Genomic DNA, 18,968 nt, shown 5'->3' on the forward strand with positions numbered 1-18,968 from the left:
TTGCAAATCATTCCATATTCCAACAACCCTACGGGCAAAGAAATTTCTCCTAACATCTTTCTTTACTCTCAGCACTAAATGTCCTCTTATCCTTTCCTGCTCCAGGGGAAAGAGTCGTAGCATCTCAAGCCCCTCCTCAAAACTTTCCTCACCTTGGTGAATTTACTTTCTACTGTCTCTATGGCTTTATTTTCCTTTCTGTATCAGGGCATCCAAAACTGCGCACAGTACTCAAACTCTGGCCTAAATGGTGCTTTGTACAAATTTATGTTTACCTCTTTACTCTTGTATTCTATGCCTCTACTTAACCCCAAAATGCTATTTGTCTTTTTTTGGCTTTATCTACATGCACTTGCAGAGTATTGTGTATCTGAGCCTCGAGGTCTCTCTGTTCATTCTTGCTCTTCAGCATTCTTCCATTTAGTGCATACAACCAGTACCTCCTGAAAGGTTTTTCCTTCCAAGATATACTATCTCACACTTCTCCACATTAAAATGCATCTGCCACATGTCTGTCTATTCCACAAACATGTATGCAAACCTGTATGCTTCCTTCAAGTCTCTTACAATCATCCTCACTGTTTGCCCAAGCCCCAACTTTTGCGATGTCAGCAAATTTTGAACTGGTATTTCCTATATATAGAACAAAAGTGAATCGAACAGTGACTCTTGGAGTACACAGCTTCCAACCCTTCTCCACTCCCAGCAACACCCATTAATCCAAACCCTTGGTTTTCTGTCAAGAAAGAATGTCTTATTCATGTTGCTAAATTTTCTTAATACACCTGAATTTTTATAACAAGCCACTTATCATGTGCCAGCCGTGACTCAGTTGGTAGCACTCTCGCCTCCGAATCAGTAAAGCCTGGCTACCCGACCTGAACTTGACTACGTGTCAGGTTCGGGTTGGCCAGGTTGATATTCCGAGTCCAGCATTTGGGCTCGGGTCATGTCGGGCTGGACACTGGTTCCCGGAAGTCACAGGATCAGACTTACCCATAATTTCCCACAACTGCAGCTGCAGGAATAGCCTGCTGCCGGAACAGATGAAGGAGATTCGTGTCGGGTTGGGTCGGGTGCGAAAATAAATTAAAAGGCTCGGGCCAGGTTTCAATTTTATACCCAAGCCAGGCTTTACACTCCAGGGCTCGAGCACAAAAATCAAGGCTAACAAACACTCCAGTGCAGTATTGAGGGAGTGCTGCACTGTTGAAGATGCCATCTTTCAGATGAGACATTAAACTGAGGCTCCATCTGCCCAGATGGATGTAAAAGATGCCGTGGCACTATTTTGAAGAAGAACTGGGTGTTATCCCTGGTCTCCTGGTCAATATTTATCCTTCAATCGAAATAAAAAAAAACAGATTATCTGGTCATTATCACATTGCTGTTAGTGGGAGTTTGCTGTGCGCATACAGGATGTCGTGTTTCTTGCATTACAACAGTGACTACACTTCAGAAAGTACTTCATTGGCCGTAAAGCACTTTGAGACGTCCAGTGGCTGTGAAAGGCACTACATAAATCCAGGTCTTTCTTTTTTTCTTCTAAAATCCATATGCATCTAAGGCATTTATTTTAAGTATTCAGTTGATTATATATTTAATAAAAACCATTAACCAGGTCAAACGCCACTTCCCTTTAACAATCTGTGTGACTACTACCCTTGATTAGTCTATGCATGTTTAAATGGTCACCACTTTTACTTTGAGCTATATATTTTATAAGCAGAATTCTAACCCCCAAGAACAGGTGGGCTTCAGGTGGGTGGGTAGAAAGGTAAAAATGGTAAAATTCTCAAACCTGACCGCCATCCAGCCGCACCCCAACCCTCTGATGTCCAACCCACCCCACTCCAGACTTATCAAACATCACTCATTGGCGGCTTTCCCACCCAGCAAGCCATCGGGATGGCTGTTGGGCTGGAACCTGTTGAAAAAATGTATAAGATGACCAGCAGTTAATTTCTGCAGAACCTGTGGGAAACCCTTACTTCCAGCTTTCCCCTTCCACCACTCCCCACCCCTCTGCTGCTTTCATCATGGCCCTGAGTAAATACTGGGGCCTAAAAGGTTTGCCCAGTACCGCCATTAGAATAACTGGACCCTAGTTATCCAGCTAACTCTTGTCTTCTTGCATGATCAGAAATAGTTTGATCATCTTCCGGTTCCACAACACAATGCGGCTTCATATTTATGATTTGAAAATGTGTCAATTTCAGCTATGCCATTACAGGAAGGCATGAAGCAGAGGTCAGGATTTCTCTACCTTTCCCTGCCTGCCCTCAGAAATGGTCAATGGAACACTCACTTGGATCACTGGAGCAGACAGCATAACATCCGAAAGACACCACCAATGACAATGCAGCACTCCCTCAATATTGCTCCAGGTTGTCAGCAGATTAAAAGGGGGAGCCAAGCTGACACTGGCTGAAGCTGTTTGCAAAGCACCACTGGCAAAGGCCTTTGAATAGAGAGTGGGATGATAAAACATAAAGGCCAGTGTTCACACCCCGTCCCCCACTCTCCTCCCTCACCTCACCCCACCCCAAATCATTTCTTCAAATTTTGAAATCAGTTAGTTAGAATAGAGAAAAAAAAAATCTAGATAGATTTTGTTTGGAAAGAACCTCTTTACAAAAATATCTGTTAGTGATGTTACTTTAACAAGTAAAATACCACAGGCCCTTTAACTTAGAAAAAAAATTGATAGAGAAAAATCAAAGATCATAAAAAAAATACACAATACTTATTAATCAATTTATGTACTTTAAGAAGGAAGGCTGTTTGCTGCTTAAGAACTGACTCTTACCTGAACAATCCATGTGACTTCTGGCAGGTCCAGCCCACGTGCTGCTACGTCCTTTCAGAGGAAAAAGACAGACAGAATAGAAGATTACATGGTGCTGAGACAAGACCCCAGCATGCCACTTGGTGGGCTACATGATGCCTGAAAGTACAGATGGACCGCAGGGCAGTCGGTGCCAGCTTGTCAGTTGGATTCAAATGACTCATTTATTTGGTGCAGAAGCTTGCAAAGTGAGCAAGCTAATGGAGATAGGGAACCTAACGATTCACTAGGAGGGGCCACCATTTTGCCACTGTCATCCCACCATCCTGCCAAAAGTCATTATTGCCTTTTGCAGAAAGTCAGCAGCAGGGTAGTGGCCCCCGTCGTCCGGGCGACAGATTGTACCATGCTATCAGTGAAGGAATAAGAGGGAGTTAAAGCTGTCAGAAGCGCCTACAACTGCTTGAAACCAGAGGAAACTGGCATCTTAGGTTAGTTCTTCAGTCCAAGGTGCACACAAATCATATGAATGACCTTTTCTAAAACTGTACCATTACCAAAAAGAACAGGGTCCAAATGAACAATTACAGAGACAATATTATATGTAATTAAAAATGTGTGTAACATTTTACTGTAAGCAGGCTTGACTGAAGCAAATCAACACTGCATTTCTAGGAATAAATCCAAAATGAACTGAAGCTTTTTAACCTCAAGCTGGGAAAATTTCCATCAAAAAAAACATACAAAAATGGGGAATCTGCATAGAGGTTTAAACAAACAATTAAGGCATCATTAAATGTTATTTGTAAATGTGCTGTAGCTGATTGAAATTTAACTGCTGCCGGCTCCATTAAATTTGCATTTGTGGTTCACGTATGCAGTGCAAAACATCAACTTGTCACGTGGGACCAAAAACTAAATCCTTCCCAGAAAAAGGTCCTTTCCCTCATAGCAGTGAAGTTAATTTTATTCCAGTTCTTTGTGGACTTGCACCCACAGCACAGTCCTAAAATCAACTTTGTGGTATTATTCCAACAATTTTGCTTGAACAGGTGACTAGGACAGAGTGCAAAGGGTGAAAGAAATGTATACAGTTCAAGAGATAATAGTGCCTATGGGATCAAGGTCACTGACAGGGCTGTTAGTAATGGATGGGTTTGGGCGGGGGGGGGGGGGGGGTGGCGGGAGGGAGACAAAAAAAGAGGGGACTGGAAAATATTACCTTCATCTCTTTCTTACCGTAACACCTAACACCATCACCAAGCGAACACATATACAAAATAAGATCAAAAGAGGTTTTCTTTGCGAACTGCATCAGCAATTAGGACCAATCAATAGGTTTAAATAAGCATTTGGTTCAGTAAACAAATAATGCACTTTGAAGAACTATACTGCATTGTCCTAGAGAAAAAGGCCAAACTGAAGGATGGCTCAACATGCAACACTCTTCACTCCACCAGGCAGCATTAGTAATGGTCCATCTGTAGGCTGCAAAAGTACCGGCAAGGGGGGTAGGATCTATGCTTTTGAAATTGCGAGGACATGCTCAAGAGACCAAAGTGAATTGGGTGTGAGCTGAACTATTACAGGAGAAGATCAGTGTGTTGATGGGTTTCTCAGTGTGGACCTGCTATATTGTCAGAACTAAGAGGGGACAGAAGAGACTGGCTTAGGCAGTGGAAGGTATGGTTTTCAGCATTTTTAAATTTAGTATTATTTACTGATTGCTATGTTGGATAGAAAGGGACAGTCTGGCAGGAATCAGCACTGAGTGCTGTCAGGGGTTAATCGAGGTGACATGCACCAAGCTGGATTAAGCTCATGCTGAAAGTTTACTTGGGTCATCTGTTCTGGTCACAATGTTATTCAGTGGTTATAATTTAATGTCTTTGCTTGTACGGCCCAGCTCAGAATGCACCACATGGGGAATTGTGGGCATGCACCCACATTCTGACGTGCCATGGCACACAATTACAATATATGGGTCCCTGGTTTAAATAAACATCTAATTCCAAGGATATAAAACAGTACAAATTTTCAGGTTGTAGAACTGACCAAACATACAAGCTCTCAGTTTTCTGCTTCAGGTATTTTAACCCTCTTCAGTACTTTTGTAGCTCAAGGTCAAATGTCAACACTTTTGCAGCACTCTACAGTGTGCAAATGGATGCACAAACACACCCATTTTAACACGGCTTTGTTTTAGCTTTCATTTATTTAATCTGGTTAAGGCAATATATTTGCACCATTAAAAATTGAGAGATATTATCTTGTGTAATATTTCTGATGCCATTTTGAAAAAAGCCTATAAATACATATGGAAATCCACAGGTCAATAATGGCTTAAAAAGGACGTTATTCAAGGTTGTGTACATTTTTGCAAGTTTTAGAATCTCTTGGAAAAATAACTTTCCTGTTCATGTGTTTTACATGGAATCTTAGCGCAGGGATGATAATGCATCATAGAATGTTTTACAGAGACAGATCTGCATACCTCTTCCATTTAAGCTGTACATTCTCAAATATTTACAGACTTAAAATCTTTTTACTAGTACCTGAAAAATTACACAACATAAAAAAAATCTTGTGCTGAAACTTGAAATGTATTAATCAGATTAAGCGTGAAAGACAAAGTCAAAGCCTACATAGTAAAACCCACTGGTCTTTGCTCAATATTGTTTCTTTGGTGACAGCTTGCCTTGAAAGAGCAGTTCAGGAGTGCGTCATTACAAACAGGATGAGCTCGAAGGGTTTATCAGCGCTAATTACTCCCGATAGCTGTAATTTACACTTTTTCGGTGGGTGGAAATAGTCAAGATTCACACGTTTAGAGATCAGCATCTGCCACCTTTGGAGTGCAGAATGCCACCTTCTGCAGTCTGAGCAGCAGCAAGGAGAGCCAAAACAATCCAACACAAGGCTCAGTTTAATACCTGACAGCAGCAGCTTGGTCATTTCGAGCTCTAAATGGACAAGACACACCTGTCTCTTTATGATAGGAATGCAGTTAGTTCAAAACAAGCAGAAAGGAAGAACAGAAGCAAATGCAGGTAGTGCAGATAGTCTTAAATTTACAAAGCAGGACAGTGTAGAGCTAAGGAGATGACACCTACAAATAAAACCCTGGTATTACACTGAGTTATAATGTCAGCCATGCTGTGTCAGGAGATGCCAAGCAAAGGCCTGCAACCTTCCCTTAAGGGAAAGTCACCAGGTTGCCATCATGTGTCTTCCAGCAAGCAGATGAAGAGTACAGTTCATGTAGGTTTAAGGACGTCTGGGAACACCTGGCTGCAGGTGGCACATGGCCTGGTGATAACAGCATGGAGAGAGCTGTGGAAGGGGTTGTTGGGGGGGGGGGGGGGGGGGGGGGGGGCGGGGAGCGGTGGGAGAGAAGAATGGTGAGGAAACGAGATTTTGTATCCATGCATTAAAAAACAAAATCAAGAAATTTTTTTTTAAATACCCAAGATTTGCTTATTTTTTTATATTTTTGGTAACTTAGTTTCAAAGAATTTTGGCTACTTTATTATATTCTCCTCAAACATTGGAAAGAGCTGCTGAACTAATAAAGTGATTTTGCAGTGTTTTGGGATATTTTAGTTCTATAATAACTAGCAATCAGGATATCTGTTTTTATTGTGGTTTACTAAAGACATTATCACCCATGATAAAACAGTCCTCATGATTTCTAGCAACTGGCATCAACCTGTAACAAGCATCAATGCAATAGTCATCACCCAACAATGATAAATACTACTTTCACCGTTTGGCTGGTAAACTGGGATAGTTCTATAATGGGTGGGTGATCCACTCTGCCAGTTCACTGCCCAAGCTGTGGAGGTGACAATTTCCCCCTGGCTTGCTCCATGGCTGCCAGTGTGGCCAAATCACAGAAGAAGGGCTTCAGCACAGCATACTGTTACACCAGAATAAATATATTACCAGATCGTGAATATACTAGCACTGCAACTTTCAAGTATTTTACCACCACTGTTTTGTTACCTAGAAACTGCACTACCTTTACTTAGTCAGTCCTTATTCTCTATTGTTTAGTTTTTTAATATTTAAGTCTCATATATTTATTTCGAGATACAGCACTGAAACAGGCCCTTCGGCCCACCGAGTCTGTGCCGACCATCAGCCACCCATTTATACTAACCCTACAGTAATCCCATATTTCCTACCACCTACCTACACTAGGGGCAATTTACAATGGCCAATTTACCTATCACCTGCAAGTCTTTGGCTGTGGGAGGAAACCGGAGCACCCGGCGAAAACCCACGTGGTCACAGGGAGAACTTGCAAACTCCACACAGGCAGTACCCAGAATCGAACCCGGGTCACTGGAGCTGTGAGGCTGCAGTGCTAACCACTGCGCCACTGTGCCGCCCAAAATTTTTATTTTTATTTATTTAGAGATACAGCACTGAAACAGGCCCTTCAGCCCACCGAGTCTGTGCCAACCAACAACCACCCATTTATACTAATCCTACATTAACCCCATATTCCCTACCACCTCCCCGCCATTTTCCTACCACCTACCTACACGAGGGACAATTTACAATGACCAATTTACCTATCAACCTGCAAGTCTTTGGCTGTGGGAGGAAACCGGAGCACCCGACGGAAACCCACAGGGAGAACTTGCAAACCCCGCACAGGCAGTACCCAGAACCGAACCTGGGTCGCTGGAGCTGTGAGGCTGCGGTGCTAACCACTGCGCCACTGTGCCGCCCTATAGTAAATATTGATGGCAGTTCTCAAGTTTTGCACTAATATATCACCCCTTAATTACAGAAATGACTGAATGTGCAATTATAAATATATACTTAGACATTTCTTAAACCTTTAAGTGACTGTTTACCACTAACGGTTCCAAACTGCAACCAACAATTCTACAGCCAAAACAGAAATCATTAGTTGAATTTGCATAAAATTTAAGTTCAGTTAACTTCCGTTATCTTCATAATCGTTCCTGAAAATAAATCTGGCTTCTGAAGCAGTTGGTCAATTTCTGATTTAAAAAAAAGTTTTGATGAAGGGCCTACACCTGGAAACATGAATCTACCTTTTCTCTATTTAGACGAAGATGGATCTGCTCTTTTTCCAGTCTTTTTTTATTTCACATTTGCAGCTTCCTTCTTTTTCTATCCTTGTTAAGCTGTCCCAGCCAATTTATCCATCTGTGTGCAAAACTTTCTCCACTGAACATCCTTATGAGCGTGCATTGCCAATTTTGGTGCTAGATTATAGACAATTTTTGTTTTGTGTATCCATACCCAATGCATCATCCAAACTGTCTTCAGTTTGTTTTCTTAATTATGTAATCAAAGGTTGGCACTCGTTATTTTGAGAGCTGTGATTAAGCTTTCGGAACTCAAAAAGGTTAATGATGTTATTCAGCGAACAAATATGTCAGGAGAACAGAATATGTCTGGGAAGCCAGAAGTGCAGAGGGGCAAAAAAGAAAACAAGAGAAAAATTGAGAAAAACAACAATGACTGGACAAATACTCAGAGAAAACCATGCAGATTCACTGAAAGATGAAGAAAGTTGTTTTGTACGGGCCATTAGAAGAAAGATTTTCACTTTCCAAGTCAAAAATAATCTAAAGTTTCTCCATTCTTTTATCTTAAGACTCATAGGAACAAGAGTAGGCCACTCAGCCGCCCAAGCATGTTCCACCATTCAATGAAATCATGCTGGTCTGTATCTGAACTCCATTAACCCATCTTGGCACCATATCTCTAAATACCCTTGGCTGGTAAAAATCTATCAATCTCAGATTTTAAATGATTAATTAAGCTATCATCCATTGTTTTTTGAGGATGAGAATTCCACACTATCTGAATTATCACCCTCTGCAGAAAGAAATATTTCCTAGCTTCCCTCCTGAATAGCTTGGCTCTTATTTTAAGGCTATGTTCCCTTGTCTGAGACTCCTCTTTCAAATGTGTACTTACTGTACAAAGAAGGACACCAATTTTTGATTGTGAAAACTCCAGAAAGACTTGCTTCCGTGCCTGCAAAATAAAAGCAGATACTAGTACCACGATTAGAGTGTGTAATAGTGTACAGTGCATTCCTAGACTCATCCCCAACGTTCAGTTCGAACAAGGACAGTAGCTTAAGACTCATTGCGGTTTTACCAATAAAATAATACAAATGAACCACTCAAATAAAATCACTATCACAAACCAAATCACCAGGCAAGTTGAGACAGCATGAATCGCATCCCCATTTCAATAACATTGGGAACACCTCTATCGGATTACTGGAATAAGAAAATGATAAACATGGATTTTTAACAAGCATGAAAATGGTCTAGAAAAAGAAAAAGGCCAATACACGGAAATAACAGATATTTTCTGGTAGTGGGGACAGATTGAAATGATTGGGCAGCTTAGAAATAAGTATCAGTCAGCAGCAAGTGACAACAAATAATGACAGTAAGAGGAATCTCACTGTATCTGAAATGCAGCAGTGCATCCGCTTAGCAGTACCATATGGGGTATGCTATTTAGCTCCATTGAAGCTCTAATTTGAAGACATAATGCACTAATTATACTCAGGGTAATAAACATTAAAATTCCTCCCCTGACACCCATCCACTTAATCTTTGTTTTGCTAGATAACAGCTGGTCAGGGTGTGTTCGGCCTACATACGCAGCCTGCTCTGACTCATGAACTGCAATAGCTACAATGGACATCAAAACTGTCAGAGCAGGTGTTTTATCCTTAAAAGAAAAACTGTTTTCTCCTTTCTCCATATACACCCTATCTTCCTCAATAACAGATGTCGGGTAGCTTTGTTCCAGTAATGCAGGTATGGAACATTTTCCAGCCAGTTTCCCTTCCTCCCTTATATTGATTATTTGACACACTAACAGTCAATGGCTAGGATTTTAACTTGCGTTCCCTGGCTAGAAATCTCAGGATTTTAAATGCAGATTACCTGGGAACATATTTTTTAAAAATATAATTGTCCATGGGCAGGCACATTCATAAGCAACCATTTGAGTTTTTCCAAATGATAATGCTTTAAATGCTGCCAAAAACTTTGGTCCTCAGAGCACAGCTGAAATAGAAATGTCTCCAGTCACATCTAAAAAGTGCTGAATGCCACACAGTTTAAAGCCATACTATAAGCTTCTTACACAGGCTGCAGCAATAATGGCAACTTAAAAATAAAACTTTTTGTTTTATGGGATAGGATGGTTCCAGATCCCCTTCCTTCCTCAATTATTTTCTTCACCTGCTAGAGATAGAGCTCTGCAATACACCATGATATTCCCACTAACAGCCTAGCCACAAATCAGTGCATCTCATCAACTGGGAAGTTTCGGCAACCATTTAAGTGAGATCCAATGGCTGTCTGATGACCTGCTGATGCACATACCATGGTGCTTCTTCCCTGCAGTTCCCCACACAGAGAATTTCTGATCTCACCCATGCAGTCTGGGTGATAAATAGCAGAAAATCAACCACGGCACTCCTGCACACCTCTTAGCAGCTGTTTCAAGAGTAGCACAGGCAGAGGGTGTGGAAATTGCCAGGGTTACTGAGTGGTGCTGGATGGTGAGGAAATCAAAGGAGGCAAAAGGAAACTAATTTCTTAATGTCAGGTGTCAGTTCCTTAAAGCCTCAACACAAATAAAAGCACACTCACCTCTTGTTTCATGTTCCCATGCAAACGCAGAAACAGCATCTTACAAGCTGAGAAAAGTAACTGTTTTAGCTCCTTGCTGTTGGAATATGGAGTAAGGACATTTGTGAAAAGGTCGTAATGAAATTCCACAGACTCACAACTGGAGAAAAATATGATCATTTTCTGTTTCTTTTCAAACTGTAAAGAATAGAAAGAATGATCAAACATGTGGCAGGGTCTGAAGTAAAAGTAGTTCCCATTAATAGTTCACAAATTTTAAGAGTAGAAAAGCTGCACAAGGGCATGCAACAACAGAATCATCTTTTGTACCTAGGAGGAACAGCCTCGGAATTGAGTATTAGTTTAGTCTGTGTTAAACTAGACAAAATGAATGAAATGTAAGACAAGATTTCTATTTTTAATGCCCACCCTCCAGCTGATATTAAATTCTCCACTGGTCATGGTGGAATCTGAACTCTAAATCATTAGTCCAAGCCTCTGAATTATTAGTCCAGTAGCATAACTACTGCATTACCATATTTCAGAGTCATTTCTTACTTTGTATTTTTGGAGTATGAATGCTGAAAGCGTAACCAGTCGCAGTTTGCTGGGAACCATCACCATAAACTGTTGAAGTTGTTCTGGAATTGAATAGCATTCAGAATTTTGCTTGATATTCTTTTGCTCAGTCTTCATTTCTTTTGTTACAAATGCAGGCTTGGACTGGTTAGTTTCTGTGATATATATATTGACTGGCTCTTTTAAACTGATTCCAGCTAATCGATTCACTCCTGAGGGAGAAACAAAGCACATTTAGAAATAATTCAAAAGAAAATATACACTATTGTTATCCTTGTCTTAGCTAATCTGTGATGTGCCCAATTTCATTAATGCTGCCAAATATTATTGTTGGAGTACCAGAAGGCGAAAGAACGATCTGGGGTGTTGCAGTGCCTGAAAAAAATGGTCCTAAAAACAACTGCCACAGCAGAATTGTACTCCAATAACCTCCATTCAGCTTGGCCTTCAATTTATTTTTCTATTGATTAATTTTGGTTTAACATAAAACTTTTAAAACTAAAGGCACTGTGCAGAGTCAGATGCATTTTAATGGATTTCATTGTACATTACGGTTGGTGTGTTTCATAATGGCAATACATAGGAAAGTACAAGGGGGGAAAAGACTCTGCAGTCCATTTGATTAGTCCCAAAGACTTTAAAGTTATTTTTATTCATTCTGGGGATATGGGTGTTGCTAGCAAGGTCAGTATTTGCCATTGAGAAGGCAGTAGCGATGGGCCTTCTTCATGAACTGTTGCAGTCCATGCATTGAAGGTGCTCATTTAATGCTGTTAGATAGGGATTTCTAGGATTCTCACCCAACAATCCTGGGACTAAAGTTAGCAGCAGAGGCTGGTATTTTAATGGCTGTACAAAGCAGAACAGAAACACTGGGCAGGATTTTATAACGGAGGCGAACTTCAAAAATGGCTGTCCGCCCATGCAGGCCGCACGCCAAAGAGCCCCTGCGAATATCAAGCAGTGGCTCATTTAAATATCTAGGGCGCCCCCCCCCCACCCCATCCCCGATCATGTGGAGGGGGCGGGCTGTCCGTTCCCAGCAATGGCATCAACTGCCTGTGCACAGACGCTGATGCCATTTTTAAAGGGTTGTTAGCCCTACCAGTTTATTTAAATATTTGAAGATCGATTGAATTAAATTAAATAAATACATTTCTTTTGCCCCTCTCCCATTCCTCCAATAATAACATTAATTATTTGTCCTCCCCCACCCCCCCAAACACATACCTTTACCACCAGAAGGTCCCCCACAAACTTTAAACTACAACCCTTCCCACCATCCCCTACACCCATGATGTTAATGTGACCCCATCCCACCCTCCCCACCAGTGTTGCACCTCGTTTCCCCAGATGGGGATCTGAAGGCGTGGGAGTGCCAGCCACTGGGCCCAAGATCACGGCGGGCCATCAAGAGGCGGCGAAAGTATATTTAAATTAATTAATTTAATTGATTATTCAAATCGTGGTCCCATCACCCAGCAGTGGGGAGGCTGCCAGGGTGCCTCCCCGCCGCCGGGAGGATCGGTCCAGGCCCTGCTGGCATCGAGGTCCATGGTGGGCCTCATCTGGGGCCATCTTCAGGCACCCTCCCCTGCCCCCTTCCCGCCACGGATCCTGACGTTGAAGGCTCACCATTTGTTAGGGTGGCAGAGAGGAGAACGTTTTGCCTTTTCTCATGTGCTGCATTTAGAGCATTCAATATCACAGTGATATCCTTCTCAAAACCCAGGTCCAGCAATCTATTCAGAGAGAGAAAAACACGTCACAAATACCAGCCTTCATAATTTTTTTTTGTGGTCTCACAAAGACATTAAATGATTTGATGTTAGATGGAGTCCAATGGTACTCCTGAACACTCACATTAGTTAAGAGTGCAAGACAGACCTAGAAATTCAAAGCATCATGAGTGAACTTTAGTTTGTAACCTGCCTCAGTTCAATTAACGCAATTAAGTTACTCCATCCCACACCACAAACATGTTTTTTTCCCCAAGTTGTTGTGGTGATGAACTGTAAAGTACAATAAAGACATCTAGTGGTTGCAAAACATTCCTGCAAAAGTATAATAAAAACTTTAATTATAGCTGCACAGTTCTGCTATGGCAAGCATTAGCAGGAAGGTTATTCCTGCAATCTCTGAACGTTATAGTTAGCAGAAAGAAAGGGATTCAGATGCTGTTTTCCAGCCTATACACACAACTTGATAAATCGCCTTGTGGCAGGTATTACTAGCACAGAAGTGACATCAGGTCTCTTAACAGCAATTTCAGATGAGGAATTGTGAATAATGGTGATGAGAGAGAATTTGAAACCCAATTTTAGTTTAATACAGGAACGCAACCCTCACTCAAGCACAAGTTAGAAAAATCTTGCCTACTTTTATTGAAAAAAAACACTTGCCCCTTTCATGACCTCAGGATGCCCCAAAGCACTTTACAGCTAATAAAGTACTTTTGAAGTGCAGTCACTGTTGTAATGTAAGAACTGCAGCAGCCAAGCTCATCCAAAACAGCAGTGATATGACCAGATAATCTGTTTTTAATTATGTTCATTGAGGGATAAATATTGCCAAGGACATCAGGGATTATTCCCCTGCTTTTCTCTGAAAGTGCCACAGAATCTTTTAAATCTACCTGAGAGAGCAGATGAGGAATTGATTTTACGTCTCATCTGAAAGATGGCACCTCTGGTAGTACTGCACTGGAACATCAGTCTAGATTTTTGTACTCAAGTCTCCGGACTGAGACTTGAATCCACAACCTATTACTCAGAGATGACAGTGTTACCCATTGAGCCATGGTTAACAGTAACTATATGTACGTGCACATGCTCATTTACCTGTCAGCTTCATCAATAACAAGCCATTGTACGCGGGAAAAACAAATATTCTGTGTGTTTTTTATGTGGTCCACTAATCGCCCTGGAGTTGATATAAGAATATTTATACCTTTACGTAACCTGAAACAAAAACACACATCTTAAATGAGAAGTCTGCATTTATATAGCCTCAGAAACTTCACTAGGCACTGGACACACAGTGAATTATTTTGAACTGCAGTGACTCTTATATAGGTAAAACTACCAACTATTTTGTGTATGGCAAAAATCATACAAATAAAAATGAAAATAACGTTAATCTTTTTTGAGTGCTGTTGAGGGAGAAATGTTGAGGAGGATGCGGGTAGAATTATTTGATTTTCTTCAAATAGTGCTATAGGATCTTTAATATCCATCTGGATCACTGGAACTGGCAGAGTCAGGGTTTAACATCTCATCTGAAGGATTGCACTTTTAGCAACGTTGCAGTCCTTCAGTACTGCACTGAAGTGTCATGCTCAAGTCTAGGAACTGGACTTGAACTCAATTTTTTGACTCCAAGAAGTGAGTCCAGCTGACAGTACACCCACTACAAATAAAACTGCAACAATATTCTGACACAGCAATGTGCAACAATTTCATGTTCCATGATTACATGTACACTTTAATATATACAAATTGTAATACTGTACTCTTCCATGTTTAACTCGTTCCATAAAGAAGCCATTTACTTCAATAAAGGAGTAATTTTCTATATGGAATACGTATCTCCAAAATGCCAAAAAGTACTTTAAGGTTGCAGCTTTTGATGCTCTAGTCTCATTACAGCACACCTCACAAAGTCAACAATTTTGTTTATTTATTGTATAATAACAGTAAGAAATGAGTCTCAACAGAAAAAAGTTGTCAACTCTGTACCAGTAGTCCCATGGCAGGGCTATGACAAAGCATTATAAACAGGGAGTGAGATCTAGTTTTTTTTTAATTCATTCATGGGATGTGGGTGTCACTGGCTAGGCCAGCATTTATTGCCCATCCCTAATTGCCCTTGTGAAGGTGGTGGTGAGCTGCCTTCTTGAACCGCTGCAGTCACTGGGATGTTGGTACACCAACAGTGCTGTTAGGAAGGGAGTTCCAAGATTTTGACCCAGCGACAGTGAAGGAATGGTGAAATAGTTCCAAGTCAGGATAGAGTGTGGCTTGGAGAGGAACTTGCAGGTGGTGGTGTTCCAATGCATCTGCGGCCCTTGTCCTCCTTGGTGGTAGAGGTCGCGGGTTTGGAAGGTGCTGTCTAAGGAGCCTTGGTGCATTGCTACAGTGCATCTTGTAGATGGTACACACTGCTGCCACTGTGCGTCGGTGGTGGAGGGAGTGAATGTTTGTGAATGGGGTGCCAAACAAGCGGGCTGCTTTGTCCTGGATGGTGTCGAGCTTCTTGAGTGTCGTTAGGGCTGCACCCATCCAGGCAAGTGGAGAGTATTCCATCACACTCCTGACTTGTGCCTTGTAGATGGTGGACAGGCTTTGGGGGTCAGGAGATGAGTCACTCGCCGCAGGATTCCCAGTCTCTGACCTGCTCTTGTAGCCACGGTATTTATATGGCTACTCCAGTTCAGTTTCTGGTCAATGGTAACTCCCAGGATGTTGATAGTGGGGGATTCAGCAATCATAATTGAATGTCAAAGTTAGATTCTCTCTTGTTGGAGATGGTCATTGCCTGGCACTTGTGTGGCGCGAATGTTACTTGCCACTTATCAGCCCAAGCCTGAATATTGTCCAAGTCTTGCTGCATTTCTACACTGGATGCTTCAGTACCTGAGGAGTCACGAATGGTGCTGAACATTGTGTAATCATCAGCGAACATCCCAACTTCTGACCTTATGATTGAAAGAAGCAGCTGAAAATGGTTGGGCCTAGGACACTACCCTGAGGAACTAATGCAGTCATGTCCTGTAGCTGAGAGATGATTGACCTCCAACAACCACAACCATCTCCCTTTGTACTAGGTATGACTCCAGCTCGCGGAGAATTTTCCCCGATTCCCATTAACTCCAGTTTTGCTAGGGCTCCTTGAAGTTACACTCGGTCAAATGCTGCCTTGATGTCAAGGGCAGTCACTATCACCTCACCTCTTTTGTCCATATTTGAACCAAGGCTGTAATGAGGTCAGGAGCTGAGTGGCTCTAGTGCATTTACTCCAAATACTATTGTAGCTGTGTCTTTAATTCTACAAATTTCTCTACTTCTGATATATATTTCTCATAACTGCTAATCAAGGACATGAGCAAACTGTGAAAATAGTTAACTAATGAGTTGAGACACACTAGTTACTTAGAATCATAAAGCGAAAAAGGAGGCCATCTGGCCCATTGTGCCTGTCCTGGCTCTTTGAAAGAGCTAGTCAATTAGTCACACTAATTTTTCCATCAACACCTGTGAAATAGGATCAAAAACTGTGCTTTACTCAACACGTTCATGTTTGTTTTGTTTGCTGTTTTCACTTTGCTGATCAAACTGGGCATACCTGGCTTTCTCGGATTTTCGTTTCTCTCCTCCCATCAGCACTCCTGGTACAATCCATGTAAATGGCTGTTAAGTAAAAAGAAATTAATGTAACTGCTCATACAAGAAGCCAAATAAGAGCATGAAATGTACAATATGCTTTTGTCCACTCCACTGGCTCTGGTTTTAATAATAGTGGCTTAGAGTACAATAGTAAAGAAGTTATGATAAATTTGTACAGACACTGGTTTAGCCACAGTTATACTAACACATGCCGAATTAAGGAAAGACCATTAAACCCATATAGGACATACAGTGTAGATTCTTTAAGGGAAAGCTTGATCAAAATTTGAAGCAGAGGAAGTTACAGAGCTAATGGGAAAACTTGGGGCAGATTAGTTTTGGATTGCTTTAGCAAAGAGCTGTAACAGATATGATGGGCAGAATAGCCTCCCGTGCTCTAAACTTCAATGGTTGTAAGTTTCTAAATCGTGTTACCTCTCCCCACCCCAACAATTATCTCCTCCTCTTGAGTGCAATGATTCTTGCTAGGACAGGGTTCCACACACTCCTGAGGCCATTCACAAATGTCCATTTTTCACAGTGAACCTAGACAGTGAGTGTTAAGGTGTCATCAGGCATTTCAGTTGATGTCAACACATTGAAACTTTCCATTTCAGGGTGTTGGGAAATAATGAGCAGGAACCCTGCCTGACCTTTTTTTTTCGCCTGCTTAGCCCAAGGTGGAGAGTACTGAAGTGAATTAGCGGGGGAGGAAAACCAGAAAGTAGCAGAAGGAAGAAACTAGATCAGGAGACAGAGATAAGGTTAGTAAGTTGCAGGCACAAATTGCTACATGGGATTATGACGTGGTTGCATTAATAGAGATATGGCTCAAGCAATGCCAGGAATGGGTTCTTAATAGTTACCAGTATTCAGGAATGACACAGCAACAAAAAGAGGAGGAGTGCAGCAGTATTAATTAAGGATTATCTTACAGTTCTAAATAGAAAGGATATACGAGATGGTTTTAGGACTGAACCTATTTGGCTTGAATTAAGGAACACAGGAGAGTTGTTGTATATTTGGAATTCTATTAAAAAAAATACTCTCAACAGGGAGAAAGAAATAGATAAGCAAATTTGTCAACAAATTTCAAAGGTGCGTTAAAAAAGAGCAGCAATATTAGAATAACTTTAATTACCTTAATATAGAAAAATGGAGAGCTTAAAGTAGGGAAGGGAAGGAATTTTGATATGTATACAGGAGAAATTTGTTGATCAATATGTCTCCAGTCCAACAAGGAAGCAAGCAATGTTGGACCTGGTTCTGGGAAATTAAGTAGGATGTGGAGGTCATCTAGCTAACAGTGACCACAACATAATTCAACTTAAAAGTAATTATGGAAAGAGACCAGAAAATGTCAAAGGTAAAAATGCTCAGCTGGGGAAGAGCTAAATTTGGTGATGTAAGAAGGGACCTAACACAGGTCAATTGGAAAAGGTAACTGCATGGTAAAGCAGTAGTGGAACAATGGAGTGCATTCAGGGAAGACATAGTTCGGGTACAAACAAGGCACATTCCATTGAACAGAAAAAGTTGAACATCCAAAGCTAATGAACCCTGTATGATAAAGGAAATAAAAGTTAAAACCAGAAAAGGGAGGCTTGTGACAAATGTCAGGAGAAAGATTCAGTTAATAACCAGGAGGATTATGGAAAATACAAGGGGGAATTGAAAACGTTAATATAGGAGGCAAACAGGTTTAGGAGAAAAGATTAGCAGGCAACATTAAATTGAACCCAAAACATTTTACAAAGTGTAAACAGTGGGCTAGGGAAAAGGTTGTGCCTATTAAGGACCCAATGTGAAATCTTTATATTGAGGCAGAGGACATGGCTAAAGTATTAAATGAGTACTTGGAACCTGTCTTCACAAAGGAAGTAGATGATGTGAATGTTACACTAAGAGGAAAGGGAAGTTATGGAAAGGATAGTAATAGAGAAGACATACTAAAAAGATTAACATCACTGATGGTTGGTAAACCCTGGTCCAGATGGAATGCATCCTAGGTTGCTGAAAGAAGCAAAGATAGAAATAGCAAAGGCACTAGTCACAATCTTTCAACTCTCATTGAATACAGGAATAGTGCTGGAGGATGGAAGAGTTATTATTGTTATACCACTATTCAAAAAAGGGGGAAGAGGGGTAAACCAAGAAACTACAGGCCAGTAAGTTTAACATCAGTGGTAGGGAAGTTATTGGAAACCATTATTGGGAAAAAAAATAATATAATTTGGAAAGAAGAGCCAGCATGGATTTTTTAAAGGCAAATCATGTCTGACTAACTCTACTGAATTCTTTGATGAGGTGCAGTGAAGATTGATCAAGATAGTGCAGTCGATGCTGTATATATGGACTTTCAGAAGGCATTTGGCAAAGTGCCACATTGGAGGTTTATAAAGATGGAAGCTCATGGAATTAAGGGGAAACTGACAGTATGGATACAAAATTGGCTCAGTGACGGGAAGCAAAGAATGGTGGTGGATGGATGCTTTTCAGCCTGGGAGCTGGTTTGCAGTGGTGTTCTTCAAGGGTCAATTTTGGGAGCAGTATTATAAAGTTGGC

The 18,968-nt window shown here is 41.1% G+C and overlaps 1 protein-coding gene across 3 annotated transcripts in view; it reads right to left on the reverse strand.

Moving 5' to 3' along the window:
- The window catches only part of ddx31 (DEAD (Asp-Glu-Ala-Asp) box polypeptide 31), a 112,050-nt gene that overhangs the window by 68,575 nt on the left and 24,507 nt on the right, over window positions 1-18,968 (reverse strand). For all 3 annotated transcript variants that reach the window (XM_068012340.1, XM_068012338.1, XM_068012341.1), the window contains exons 9-15: window positions 16,363-16,427; window positions 13,860-13,979; window positions 12,655-12,761; window positions 10,999-11,231; window positions 10,462-10,638; window positions 8,756-8,815; window positions 2,810-2,860 (exon numbers count right to left, since the gene is read on the reverse strand). In XM_068012340.1, coding sequence (XP_067868441.1) covers window positions 2,810-2,860; window positions 8,756-8,815; window positions 10,462-10,638; window positions 10,999-11,231; window positions 12,655-12,761; window positions 13,860-13,979; window positions 16,363-16,427 — 813 coding nt within the window. The remainder of the gene's footprint in view (window positions 1-2,809; window positions 2,861-8,755; window positions 8,816-10,461; window positions 10,639-10,998; window positions 11,232-12,654; window positions 12,762-13,859; window positions 13,980-16,362; window positions 16,428-18,968) is intronic.

Source organism: Heterodontus francisci, chromosome 32 (assembly GCF_036365525.1).
Source record: "Heterodontus francisci isolate sHetFra1 chromosome 32, sHetFra1.hap1, whole genome shotgun sequence".
Classification (NCBI taxonomy): domain Eukaryota; kingdom Metazoa; phylum Chordata; class Chondrichthyes; order Heterodontiformes; family Heterodontidae; genus Heterodontus; species Heterodontus francisci.